General features: G+C 46.7%; 1 protein-coding gene across 2 annotated transcripts in view; it reads right to left on the bottom strand.

Annotated features, from left to right (window-relative positions):
* gria3b (glutamate receptor, ionotropic, AMPA 3b) overlaps positions 1-13,656 on the bottom strand; it is a 195,054-nt gene that overhangs the window by 54,830 nt on the left and 126,568 nt on the right. For both annotated transcript variants that reach the window (XM_029722136.1, XM_029722132.1), the window contains exons 5-6: positions 8,917-8,970; positions 4,688-4,849 (exon numbers count right to left, since the gene is read on the bottom strand). In XM_029722136.1, coding sequence (XP_029577996.1) covers positions 4,688-4,849; positions 8,917-8,970 — 216 coding nt within the window. The remainder of the gene's footprint in view (positions 1-4,687; positions 4,850-8,916; positions 8,971-13,656) is intronic.

Raw genomic sequence — 13,656 nt, 5'->3', positions numbered from 1 at the left:
TACAAATGTGCTAACGGACAGAGACAGTTCCACAGTTCCTTCCCCCATTTCATCATGGGGGACAATTAAGTGTAATTTCAAACCCATTTTTTCCTTGATCATTGTTTAATTAGATGTACATTGAAGCTGTGCTATAACCTTGCTTCACATCTGCCTATCAATATATCCATCGTTAAGGAAGGGAAGGAGGGAAATGATAAAAGAAAGAGAATGGGAGTGATATACTGAGAGGAGAAGAAGGGAGAAGAGAGGAGAAGGAGAGGAAACGAAAGTGAGAAGAGAGGAGAAGGAGAGGAAACGAAAGTGAGAAGAGAGGAGAAGGAGAGGAAACGAAAGTGAGAAGAGAGGAGAAGGAGAGGAAACGAAAGTGAGAAGAGAGGAGAAGGAGAGGAAACGAAAGTGAGAAGAGAGGAGAAGGAGAGGAAACGAAAGTGAGAAGAGAGGAGAAGAGAGGAAACGAAAGTGAGAAGAGAGGAGAAGGAGAGGAAACGAAAGTGAGAAGAGAGGAGAAGGAGAGGAAACGAAAGTGAGAAGAGAGGAGAAGGAGAGGAAACGAAAGTGAGAAGAGAGGAGAAGGAGAGGAAACGAAGTGAGAAGAGAGGAGAAGGAGAGGAAACGAAAGTGAGAAGAGAGGAGAAGGAGAGGAAACGAAAGTGAGAAGAGAGGAGAAGGAGAAGAAACGAAAGTGAGAAGAGAGGAGAAGAGAGGAAACGAAAGTGAGAAGAGAGGAGAAGGAGAGGAAACGAAGTGAGAAGAGAGGAGAAGGAGGAGGAAACGAAAGTGAGAAGAGAGGAGAAGGAGAGGGAAACGAAAGTGAGAAGAGAGGAGAAGGAGAGGAAACGAAAAGGGAGAAGAGAGGAGAAGGAGAGGAAACGAAAGTGAGAAGAGAGGAGAAGGAGAGGAAACGAAAGTGAGAAGAGAGGAGAAGGATGAGGAAACGAAAGTGAGAAGAGGAGGAGAAGGAGAGGAAACGAAAGGAGAAGAGAGGAGAAGGAGAGGAAACGAAAGTGCAGAAGAGAGGAGAAGGAGAGGAAACGAAAGTGAGAAGCGAGGAGAAGGAGAGGAAACGAAAGTGAGAGAGAGGAGAAGGAGAGGAAGGAAAGGAGAAGAGAGGCGAAGGAGAGGAAACGAAAGTGAGAAGAGAGGAGAAGGAGAGGAAATGAAAGTGAGAAGAGAGGAGAAGGAGAGGAACTGAAAGTGAGAACGAGAGGAGAAGGAGAGGAAACGAAAGTGAGAAGAGCGGAGAAGGATGAGGAAATGAAAGTGTGCGAAGAGAGGAGGAGAAGGAGAAGGAAGAAACGAAAGTGAGAAGAGAGGAGAAGGAGAGGAACGAAAGTGAGAAGAGAGGAGAAGGAGAGAGGAAACGAAAGTGGAGAAGGAGAAAGGAGAGGAAACGAAAGTGAGAAGAGAGGAGAAGGAAAGGAAACGAAAGTGAGAAGAGAGGAGAAGGGAGAGGAAACGAAAGTGAGAAGAGAGGAGAAGGAGAGGAAGCGAAAGTGAGAAGAGAGGAGAAGGAGAGGAAACGAAAGTGAGAAGAGAGGAGAAGGAGAGGAAATGAAAGTGAGAAGAGAGGAGAGGAGAGGAAACGAAGTGAGAGAGAGAGGAGAGGAGGGACGAAAGTGAGAAGAGAGGAGAAGGAGAGGGGAAACGAAAGGGAGAAGAGAGGAGAAGGAGAGGAAACGAAAGTGAGAACGAGAGGAGAAGGGAGGAAATGAAAGTGAGAAGAGAGGAGAAGGAGGGAAACAAGTGAGAAGAGAGGAGAAGGAGAGGAAACGAAAGTGGAAGAGAGGAGAAGGAGGAGGAAATGAAAGTGAGAAGAGAAGAGAGGAGAAGGAGAGGAAACGAAAGTGAGAAGAGAGGAGAAGGAGAGGAAACGAAAGTGAGAAGAGAGGAGAAGGAGAGGAAACGAAAGTGAGAAGAGAGGAGAAGGAGAGGAAACGAAAGTGAGAAGAGAGGAGAAGGAGAGGAAACGAAAGTGAGAAGAGAGGAGAAGGAGAGGAAACGAAAGTGAGAAGAGAGGAGAAGGAGAGGAAACGAAAGTGAGAAGAGAGGAGAAGGAGAGGAAACGAAAGTGAGAAGGAGAGGAGAAGGAGAGGAGAGGAAACGAAAGTGAGAAGAGAGGAGAAGGAGAGGAAACGAAAGTGAGAAGAGAGGAGAAGGAGAGGAAACGAAAGTGAGAAGAGAGGAGAAGGAGAGGAAACGAAAGTGAGAAGAGAGGAGAAGGAGAGGAAACGAAGTGAGAAGAGAGGGAGAAGGAGAGGAAACGAAAGTGAGAAGAGAGGAGAAGGAGAGGAAACGAAAGTGAGAAGAGAGGAGAAGGAGAGGAACGAAGTGAGAAGAGAGGAGAAGGAGAAGAAACGAAAGTGAGAAGAGAGGAGAAGGAGAGGAAACGAAAGTGAGAAGAGAGGAGAAGGAGAGGAAACGAAAGTGAGAAGAGAGGAGAAGGAGAGGAAACGAAAGTGAGAAGAGAGGAGAAGGAGAGGAAACGAAAGTGAGAAGAGAGGAGAAGGAGAGGAAACGAAAGTGAGAAGAGAGGAGAAGGAGAGGAAACGAAAGTGAGAAGAGAGGAGAAGGAGAGGAAGCGAAAGTGAGAAGAGAGGAGAAGGAGAGGAAACGAAAGTGAGAAGAGAGGAGAAGGAGAGGAAATGAAAGTGAGAAGAGAGGAGAAGGAGAGGAAACGAAAGTGAGAAGAGAGGAGAAGGAGAGGAAACGAAAGTGAGAAGAGAGGAGAAGGAGAGGAAACGAAAGTGAGAAGAGAAGAGAAGGAGAGGAAACGAAAGTGAGAAGAGAGGAGAAGGAGAGGAAATGAAAGTGAGAAGAGAGGAGACGGAGGGAAGTGAGAAGAGAGGAGAAGGAGAGGAACACGAAAGAGAGAAGAGAGAGGAGAAGGAGAGGAAACTGAAAGTGAGAAGAGAGGAGAAGGAGAGGAAACGAAAGTGAGAAGAGAGGAGAAGGAGAGGAACGAAAGTGAGAAGAGAGGAGAAGGAGAGGAAACGAAAGTGAGAAGAGAGGAAGGAAGGAGAGGAAACGGAAAGTGAGAAGAGAGGAGAAGGAAAGGAAACGAAAGTGAGAAGAGAGGAGAGGAGAAGAGAGGAAACGAAAGTGAGAAGAGAGGAGAAGGAGAGGAAACGAAAGTGAGAAGAGAGGAGAAGGAGAGGAACGAAAGTGAGAAGAGAGGAGAAGGAGAGGAAACGAAAGTGAGAAGAGAGGAGAAGGAGAGGAAACGAAAGTGAGAAGAGAGGAGAAGGAGAGGAAACGAAAGTGAGAAGAGAGGAGAAGGAGGGAAACGAAAGGAGAAGAGAGGAGAGGAGAGGAAACGAAAGTGAGAAGAGGGAGAAGGAGAGGAGAAACGAAAGTGAGAAGAGGGAGAAGGAGAGGAAAACGAAAGTGAGAAGAGAGGAGAAGGAGAGGAAACGAAAGTGAGAAGAGAGGAGAGAGAGGAAACGAAAGTGAGAAGAGAGGAGAAGGAGAGGAAACGAAAAGTGAGAAGAGAGGAGAAGGAGAGGAAACGAAAGTGAGAAGAGAGGAGAAGGAGAGGAAACGAAAGTGAGAGAGAGAGAGAGAAGGAGAGGAAACGAAAGTGAGAAGAGAGGAGAAGGAGAGGGGAAAACGAAAGTGAGAAGAGAGGAGAAGGAGAGGAAACGAAAGTGAGGGAGAGAAGGAGAGAGGAGAAGGCGAGAAACGAAAGAAGTGAGAAGAGAGGAGAGGGAGGGAAACGAAAGTGAGAAGAGAGGAGAAGGAGAGGAAACGAAAGTGAGACGAGAGGAGAAGGAGAGGAAACGAAAGTGAGAAGAGAGGAGCAGGAGAGGAAACGAAAGTGAGAAGAGAGGAGAAGGAGAGGAAACGAAAGTGAGAAGAGAGGAGAAGGAGAGGAAACGAAAGTGAGAAGAGAGGAGAAGGAGAGGAACGAAAGTGAGAAGAGAGGAGAAGGAGAGGAAGCGAAAGTGAGAAGAGAGGAGAAGGAGAGGAAACGAAAGTGAGAAGAGAGGAGAAGGAGAGGAAATGAAAGTGAGAAGAGAGGAGAAGGAGAGGAAACGAAAGTGAGAAGAGAGGAGAAGGAGAGGAAACGAAAGTGAGAAGAGAGGAGAGGAGAGGAAACGAAAGTGAGAAGAGAGGAGAAGGAGAGGAAACGAAAGTGAGAAGAGAGGAGAAGGAGAGGAAATGAAGTGAGAAGAGAGGAGAAGGAGAGGAAATGAAAGTGAGAAGAGAGGAGAAGGAGAGGAAACGAAAGTGAGAAGAGAGGAGAAGGAGAGGAAATGAAAGTGAGAAGAGAGGAGAAGGAGAGGAAATGAAAGTGAGAAGAGAGGAGAAGGAGAGGAAACGAAAGTGAGAAGAGAGGAGAAGGAGAGGAAACGAAAGTGAGAAGAGAGGAGAAGGAGAGGAAACGAAAGTGAGAAGAGAGGAGAAGGAGAGGAAATGAAAGTGAGAAGAGAGGAGAAGGAGAGGAAACTCAAAGTGAGAAGAGAGGAGAAGGAGAGGAAACGAAAGTGAGAAGAGAGGAGAAGGAGAGGAAACGAAAGTGAGAAGAGAGGAGAAGAAAGAGAATGCGAGAGTGACAGAGGCTGAGAGGAGAAGGACAGGAGGGAGAGCTCTCTATCCAAAAGAAGAGATGGATACATTCAGTTTTGCATACATAACAGTACATCATGAAAGACTTGGCTGCTGTTCTGTAGCCTGCAGTAGATACCTTGAGCGGGGTGTTCTTGGCCTCTGGGAATTCCCTTTCATCCAGTCTCTCCCAGCGCTGTAGGAACTGCTGAACGATGGGGTTCTCAGGGCTCACTATCTGGAAGCCTGATATGTTGGCCCCGCCTAGGAAGACCTTGTCCAAGCTCACATTGGAGAAACCCTGAGATCAGAGAGAGAGGAGGGAGGGATGGACGGAGACAGGGAGAGAAGGATGGAGGGAGAGAGGCAGGGGGAGAGACAGAGAGAGAGGGGGAAGGGATGGACGGAGAGAGGCAGGGGGAGAGACAGAGAGAGAAACAGAGAGACAGAGGGAGAGAGAAATAGAGGGAGAGAGGGAAAGGGACAGAGAGAGAAACAGAGGGAGAGACAGAGAGATAAACAGAGGGAGAGAGACAGAGAGAGAAACAGAGGGAGAGAGACAGAGAGAGAAACAGAGGGAGAGAGACAGAGAGAGAAACAGAGGGAGAGAGACAGGGAGAGAAACAGAGGGAGAGAGACAGAGGGAGAGAGACAGAGAGATAAACAGAGGGAGAGAGACAGAGAGAGAAACAGAGGGAGAGAGACAGAGAGAGAAACAGAGGGAGAGAGACAGAGAGAGAAACAGAGGGAGAGAGACAGAGAGAGAAACACAGGGAGAGAGACAGAGAGAGACAGAGAGAGATAGAGACAGAGAAACAGAGGGAATTCAGGGTCCAAAAGCATAAAGTTTCCAAGAAAATGTTAAAGGAATCACCTTAAAAGTGTGTTTTGAGATTTGAAAACCTCCTCCCTGAATGTTGCACGAGGAAGGATGTCATAAATCTAGCTACTCAATTTAACTCAGTGAGGAGTATTAGACCCTACAAGGTAGTCAATAGTCACAGAAAGGAATAACATTTTATTTTCAGCCATAATAAAATGGAGGCCTATGTTTCTTTGTCAAGATGATGTGAACAGTGTCTCTTCTACATACAGTACTGCGCAACGGAATTAAGATATGGTACAACAACACAACAGCACGTTTTCCCCTGGTTGACGGCTCAGTCCGTCCGCCCTGAGAATCAAACGTATTGTAATGTATTCTGACAAGCCGGCGGCTCCAACTGCCGTCAAATTACACGGTGCCTCCTGGAGTCATGTCAGAGTGAGCTTTCTTTTCATGGTCAAATTGCTAGTTTCAGAGTACAGCGTCGTGTTATGGAGTACAAGGGCATGTGTCCGTGACTTGTGCATAATGGGGGCTTTTAAAGTCAGAGACACAGTGGAGAGAGAACAACAGGACAGGAGAAGAGAGGAGAGGAGAGGAGAGGAGAGGAGAGGAGAGGAGAGGAGAGGAGAGGAGAGGAGAATGGGAGTGGAGGAGAGGAGGGGAGAATGGGAGTGGAGGAGAGGAGAGTGGAGGGGAGGGGAATGGGAGAGGAGAGGAGAGGAGAGGAGAATGGGAGGGGAGGAGAGGAGAGGAGAGTGGAGGGGAATGGGAGAGGAGAGGAGAGGAGAGTGGAGGGGAATGGGAGAGGAGAGGAGAGGAGAGGAGAGTGGAGGGGAATGGGAGAGGAGAGGAGAATGGGAGGGGAGGAGAGGAGAGGAGAGTGGAGGGGAATGGGAGAGGAGAGGAGAGGAGAGTGGAGGGGAATGGAGAGGAGAGGAGAGGAGAGTGGAGGGGAATGGGAGAGGAGAGGAGAGGAGAATGGGAGGGGAGGAGAGGAGAGTGGAGGGGAATGGGAGAGGAGAGGAGAGTGGAGGGGAATGGGAGAGGAGAGGAGAGTGGAGGGGAATGGGAGGGGGGGAGAGGAAAGGAGAGGGCTGGCCCATGCTCTCATCTTAATAATACAGGAGTCAACCTGAAACTACAAGTTTCCACTTTATCCCTCTGATGACAGGAGATCAGACACTATATCCAAATGGTTGAAAAGTACTGTCATGAAAACTAGATGTCACTATGTCCCTCCCCAATGACGTTCTTCTCCAATGCGTTTTGAGATGGAGGCAAGGAAATAGGAGGCAAGGAATCAAGGAAATATTGAGAAAAATTGAGAAAGGTTGGCCTACTGTTTCTAGGAATTTAGCAGATTTATTGAGTGTAGAGAAATGCTTGTGTTCCTAGCTCTGTCACTGCAGTAATATTTATCAATACCCAAATATCTATAAAGTAAAATAATGGAATAATGATACATAGAAATATTAGGAAAAAGCAATGTCGAGTCCAACGAGTCCTATATCGACATAACCTGAAAGGCCGATCAGCAAGGAAGAAGCCAATGCTCCAAAACCGGCATAAAAAAGCCAGTCTACGGTTTGCAACTGCACATGTGGACAAAGATTGTACTGTTTGGACAAATGTCCTCTGCTCTGATGAAACAAAAATAGAACTGTTTGGCCATAATGACCATCATTATGTTTGGAGGAAAAAGGGGGAGGCTTGCAAGCCAAAGAACACCATCCCAACCGTGAAGCACAGGGGTGGTAGCATCATGTTGTGGGGGTGCTTTGCTGCAGGAGGGACTGGTGCACTTCACAAAATAGATGGCATTATGAGGAAGGGAAATTATGTGGCTATATTGAAGCAACATCTCAAGACATCAGTCAGGAAGTTAAGTCTTCCAAATGGACAATGACCCCAAGCATACTTCCAAAGTTGTGGCAAAATGGCTTAAGGACAACAAAGTCAATGTGTTGGAGTGGCCATCACAAAGCCCTGACATCAATCCTATAGAACATTTGTGGGCAGAACTGAAAAGGCATTTGCAAGCAAGGAGGCCTACAAACCTGACTCAGTTACACCAGCTCTGTCAGTAGGAATGTGCCAAATTTCACCCAAATTATTGTGGGAAGCCTGTGGAAGTCTATCCGAAACGTTTGACCCAAGTTAAATCATTGAAAGGCAATGCTACCAAATACTAATTGAGCGTAAATTAACTTCTGACCCACTGGGAATGTGATGAAATAAATAAAAGCTGAAATAAATCATTTTCTCTACTATTATTCTGACATTTCACATTCTTAAAATAAAGTGGTGATCCTAACTGACCTAAAACATGGCACTTTTACAAGTGTTAAATGTCAGAAATTGTGAAAAACTGAGTTTAAATGTATTTGGCTAAGGTGTATGTAAACTTTCGACTGTCATCTGCATACAGTACCAGACAAAAGTTTGGACACACCTACTCATTCAAGGGTTTTCTTTATTTTGACTATTTTCTACATTGTAGAATAGTCGTGAGGACAGCAAAACTATTAAATAACACATATGGAATCATGTAGTAACTAGAAAAGTGTTTAACAAATCAAAATATATTTTAGATTTTAGTTTCTTCAAAGTAGCCACCCTTTGCCTTGATAACAGCTTTGAACACTCTTGGCACTCTCTCAACCAGCTTCATGAGGTAGTCACCTGGAATGCATTTTTAAAAGTTAATTTGTGGAATTTATTTTCTTCTTAATCCGTTTGAGCCAATCAGTTGTGTTGTGACAAGGTAGGGGTGGTATACAGAAGATATCCCTATTTGGTAAAAGACCAAGTCCAAATTATGGCAAGAACAGCTCAAATAAGCTATGATGAAATTGGCTCTCATGAGGACCGCCACAGGAAAGGAATACCCAGAGTTACCTCTGCTGCCAAGGATAAGTTAATTAGAGTTAACTGCACCTCAGCTTTGTTGGTACCACTTTGAGTTTTTTTTTTTAATCCAAGGCACACTTAACCAGCATGGCTACAATAGCATTCTGCGGCAATACGCCATCCCATCTGGTTTGGGCTTAGTGGGACTATCATTTGTTTTTCTACAGGACAATGACCCAACACACCTCCAGGCTGTGTAAGGGCTATTTGACCAAGACGGAGAGTGATGGAGTGCTGCATCAGATGACCTGGCCTCCACAATCACCCAACCTCAACCCAATTGAGAGGTTTTGGGATTTGTTGGACCGCAGAGTGAAGGAAAAGCAGCCAACAAGTGCTCAGCATACGTGGAAACTCCTTCAAGACTGTTGGAAAAACATTCCTCATGAAGCTGGTTGAGAGAATGCCAACTGCTCAAACCTGTCATCAAGGCAAAGGGTGATTACTTTGAAGAATATTAATTCTAAAATATATTTTAATTTGTTTAACACTTTTTTGGTTACCACATGATTCCATATGTGTTATTTCATAGTTTTGATGTACAATGTAGATAACAGTAAAAAATTAAGAAAAACCCTTGAATGAGTAGGCGTGCCCAAACTTTTGACTGGTACTGTATATTGACTCACCAGGTTAGACAGGATGTAGTGGTATCCACGGGCGTTCTTCCCCAGAGAGACCACCTGTAGGAGAGATTAATACAAAGGTGAGCCAACCAGTGTTGACAGAGCTGTGTCATGGGGTGTAGGGTGAAGTTGTCCCTATACGCTCATTTGGGGTCAGTTTAGCATTTCCTCCACTCATGGTTAAGGTTAGGATTTGGGGGAGGCTCATATTAAATCTGTTGCTAGGGGAAACATCACCCCAGAGCTAGTCAATCATGATACAGGCTAGTCAATCATGATACAGGCCAGTCAGTCATGATACAGGCTAGTCAATCATGATACAGGCTAGTCAGTCATGATACAGGCTAGTCAATCATGATACAGGCTAGTCAATCATGATACAGGCTAGTCAATCATGATACAGGCTAGTCAGTCATGATACAGGTTAGTCAATCATGATACAGGCTAGTCAGTCATGATACAGGTTAGTCAATCATGATACAGGCTAGTCAGTCATGATACAGGTTAGTCAATCATGATGCAGGCCAGTCAGTCATGATACAGGCTAGTCAATCATGATACAGGCCAGTCAGTCATGATACAGGCTAGTCAATCATGATACAGGCTAGTCAGTCATGATACAGGCCAGTCAGTCATGATACAGGCCAGTCAGTCATGATACAGGCTAGTCAATCATGATACAGGCTAGTCAGTCATGATACAGGTTAGTCAATCATGATACAGGCTAGTCAGTCATGATATAGGTTAGTCAATCATGATACAGGCTAGTCAGTCATGATACAGGTTAGTCAGTCACGATACAGGCTAGTCAATCATGATACAGGCTAGTCAATCATGATACAGGCTAGTCAGTCATGATACAGGTTAGTCAATCATGATACAGGCTAGTCAGTCATGATACAGGTTAGTCAATCATGATACAGGCCAGTCAGTCATGATACAGGCTAGTCAATCATGATACAGGCCAGTCAGTCATGATACAGGCTAGTCAATCATGATACAGGCTAGTCAGTCATGATACAGGCTAGTCAATCATGATACAGGCTAGTCAATCATGATACAGGCCAGTCAGTCATGATACAGGCTAGTCAGTCATGATACAGGCTAGTCAGTTGTAATCTCTAAATCACAAGCCATACTAAAATGCATTTGTGAATACAGCATGGTCATTATGAGGTCTGATATTTCTGATTGAGAGCCCACCCCCAGACTGACACAGGCAGCCACAGTGTCGGAGTCTGGATGGATGCAATGACGAGATTGACAAACACGTCTCAGTTTTCATCAGCGTTCTGCAAACACGCCAACGCACGTTCCACAACGGAATCACACGACAACATGAGTCCACGCTAGAACTAGTGTGTCAGAACATGTTCTGAGTCCAGACCCATTCGCTAAACAAACAGTCAATGTAGCCACTAGATTTCTCCGGCCTTAAGTAGCTTGTTCTTTACTTCTACTGATTCAAACCAACCTCTTGTGGTTTACATCTGGCTTTTTTTATTTTCTCTCTGCAGAATCAAGTGACAGAAAATGATATATGTTTTCAATTTAGAGAAGTCGATTCTCTGGTGACGCATTGTATAGGCAGCCCACTTCCCAGCAGACACATGATGAGAGGGGGAACTAAGAGGGACAGCTGATCACCCATTTCCCACATCCCCAGGCGTTCTTCACTCAGCCATTACTGAAGCTCTGTGTTGTTATTAAACAGATTTTCATCCAATTTCAGAAAAAACACTCAACTATTTAATTCCTTTTAGTCCTTCTGATCTCTTAACAGAACTAGTCATGCCTATATACCGTAAAGACGAGGGCCTCTAAAATGATCTCAACATTTCTGCCATGCGATGGGCTGACCACACCCATTGCCACACCCCCTGCCACGCCCCTGCCACACCCCCTGCCACACCCATTGCCACGCCCTGGCCACGCCCCCTGCCACACCCATTGCCACGCCCCCTGCCACGCCCCCCTGCCACGCCAACCACCTAAGCCCCTTTTTGATGCAGAACAATGCCTGGTATTTGGGTATTCAGAACCAGAAACAGCACAATAGGAGATAAACATACTACTGTGATTCTCATCATGTCTATTGTTAATATCTGTCAAAATCATCAAGTAGTGAAAGTCTGATTTAGGACCAAACTCTTTTTGCCGAAGTTCAAAATCCAACACAAAATGGTTGTGAGAGAACAGGACCCTGGTCAGAAGTAGTGCACCCTATTCCCTATGGGCCCTGGTCAGAAGTAGTGCACCCTATTCCCTATGGGCCCTGGTCAAAAGTAGTGCACCCTATTCCCTATGGGCCCTGGTCAAAAGTAGCGCACCCTATTCCCTATGGGCCCTGGTCAAAAGTAGTGCACCCTATTCCCTATGGGCCCTGGTCAAAAGTAGTGCACCCTATTCCCTATGGGCCCTGGTCAAAAGTAGTGCACTATATAGGGAATAGGGTGCCAATGAGAGCATCCTTGACCTTTGGCTCTAGTCTGGAGGTTTTGGCCACCACCCACACCTCCACCCTGTGATCCCCTTGGCTACAACACCAGACCTGCAGGCCTCCTTACACCTGCCCCAGCGCTGGCTACAACACTAGACCTGCAGGCCTCCTTACACCTGCCCCAGCGCTGGCTACAACACCAGACCTGCAGGCCTCCTTACACCTGCCCCAGCGCTGGCTACAACACCAGACCTGCAGGCCTCCTTACACCTGCCCCAGCGCTGGCTACAACACTAGACCTGCAGGCCTCCTTACACCTGCCCCAGCGCTGGCTACAACACTAGACCTGCAGGCCTCCTTACACCTGCCCCAGAGCTGGCTACAACACCAGACCTGCAGGCCTCCTTACACCTGCCCCAGCGCTGGCTACAACACCAGACCTGCAGGCCTCCTTACACCTGCCCCAGCGCTGGCTACAACACCAGACCTACAGGCCTCCTTACATCTGCCCCAGCGCTGGCTACAACACTAGACCTGCAGGCCTCCTTACACCTGCCCCAGCGCTGGCTACAACACCAGACCTGCAGGCCTCCTTACACCTGCCCCAGCGCTGGCTACAACACCAGACCTGCAGGCCTCCTTACATCTGCCCCAGCGCTGGCTACAACACTAGACCTGCAGGCCTCCTTACACCTGCCCCAGCGCTGGCTACAACACTAGACCTGCAGGCCTCCTTACACCTGCCCCAGCGCTGGCTACAACACCAGACCTGCAGGCCTCCTTACACCTGCCCCAGCGCTGGCTACAACACTAGACATGCAGGCCTCCTTACACCTGCCCCAGCACTGGCCAGAGAAGCAGCCAGCACCCTGCTTCCGACCTGGCACACACCTCTAAGACACAGCAACCTTGAGCTGGGGCACAGCGACAATCTAATGACACAGAGGTACTGTTGGAGGCACTGAAACAGGCCCCCGGCCAACAGAACACAGCCCTCCCAGTGTTTCCCCTACATTGAGATAATTAGGCGGAGTTCAGACAAGGCCCTGGAGGTAAGTGGACAGGATGAGGCAGGTGGACACACTTCCTAGTTGGCAGGATAGGCAGAACATGGATTTGAACAGTACAAAGGCTCCAACTGATACACCAGAAGAAACTTCCTTTCATGATTTTTTTTTTTTTTTTAAATAAGCCATTTTGTACATATTGCTTTGTAACATTCCATTCATTCCATTTCTACTGTATGATCCAGGGAGTGTTGGGAGTAGACCAGAGAGAGACCTGCTACACAGCTAGCTACAGACCCTTATAATACAGAGAGAGAACCTGCTACACAGCTAGCTACAGACCCTTATAATACAGAGAGAGAACCTGCTACACAGCTAGATACAGACCTTTATAATACAGAGAGAGACCTGATACACAGCTAGCTACAGACCCTTATAATACAGAGAGAGAACCTGCTACACAGCTAGCTACAGACCCTTATAATACAGAGAGAGAACCTGCTACACAGCTAGCTACAGACCCTTATAATACAGAGAGAGAACCTGCTACACAGCTAGCTACAGACCCTTATAATACAGAGAGAGACCCTGCTACACAGCTAGCTACAGACCATTATAATACAGAGAACCTGCTACACAGCTAGCTACAGACCCTTATAATACAGAGAGAGAACCTGCTACACAGCTAGCTACAGACCCTTATAATACAGAGAGAGAACCTGCTACACAGCTAGCTACAGACCATTATAATACAGAGAGAGAACCTGCTACACAGCTAGATACAGACCTTTATAATACATAGAGAGACCTGATACACAGCTAGCAACAGACCCTTACAATACAGAGAGAGACTTGCTACACAGCTAGCAACAGACCCTTACAATACAGAGAGAGACCTGATACACAGCTAGCAACAGACCCTTACAATACAGAGAGAGACCTGATACACAGCTAGCAACAGACCCTTACAATACAGAGAGAGACCTGATACACAGCTAGCAACAGACCCTTACAATACAGAGAGAGACCTGATACACAGCTAGCAACAGACCCTTACAATACAGAGAGAGACCTGCTACACAGCTAGCAACAGACCCTTACAATACAGAGAGAGACTTGCTACACAGCTAGCAACAGACCCTTACAATACAGAGAGAGACCTGATACACAGCTAGCTACAGACCCTTATAACACAGAGAGAGACCTGATACACAGCTAGCTACAGACCCTTATAATACAGAGAGAGAACCTGCTACACAGCTAGCTACAGACCCTTATAATACAGAGAGAGAACCT

The sequence above is a fragment of the Salmo trutta genome, chromosome 3, assembly GCF_901001165.1.
Source record: "Salmo trutta chromosome 3, fSalTru1.1, whole genome shotgun sequence".
Taxonomy (NCBI): Eukaryota; Metazoa; Chordata; class Actinopteri; order Salmoniformes; family Salmonidae; genus Salmo; species Salmo trutta.
Note: the sequence above shows the minus strand (reverse complement) of the source record. Positions and strands in the feature narration are given on the sequence as shown.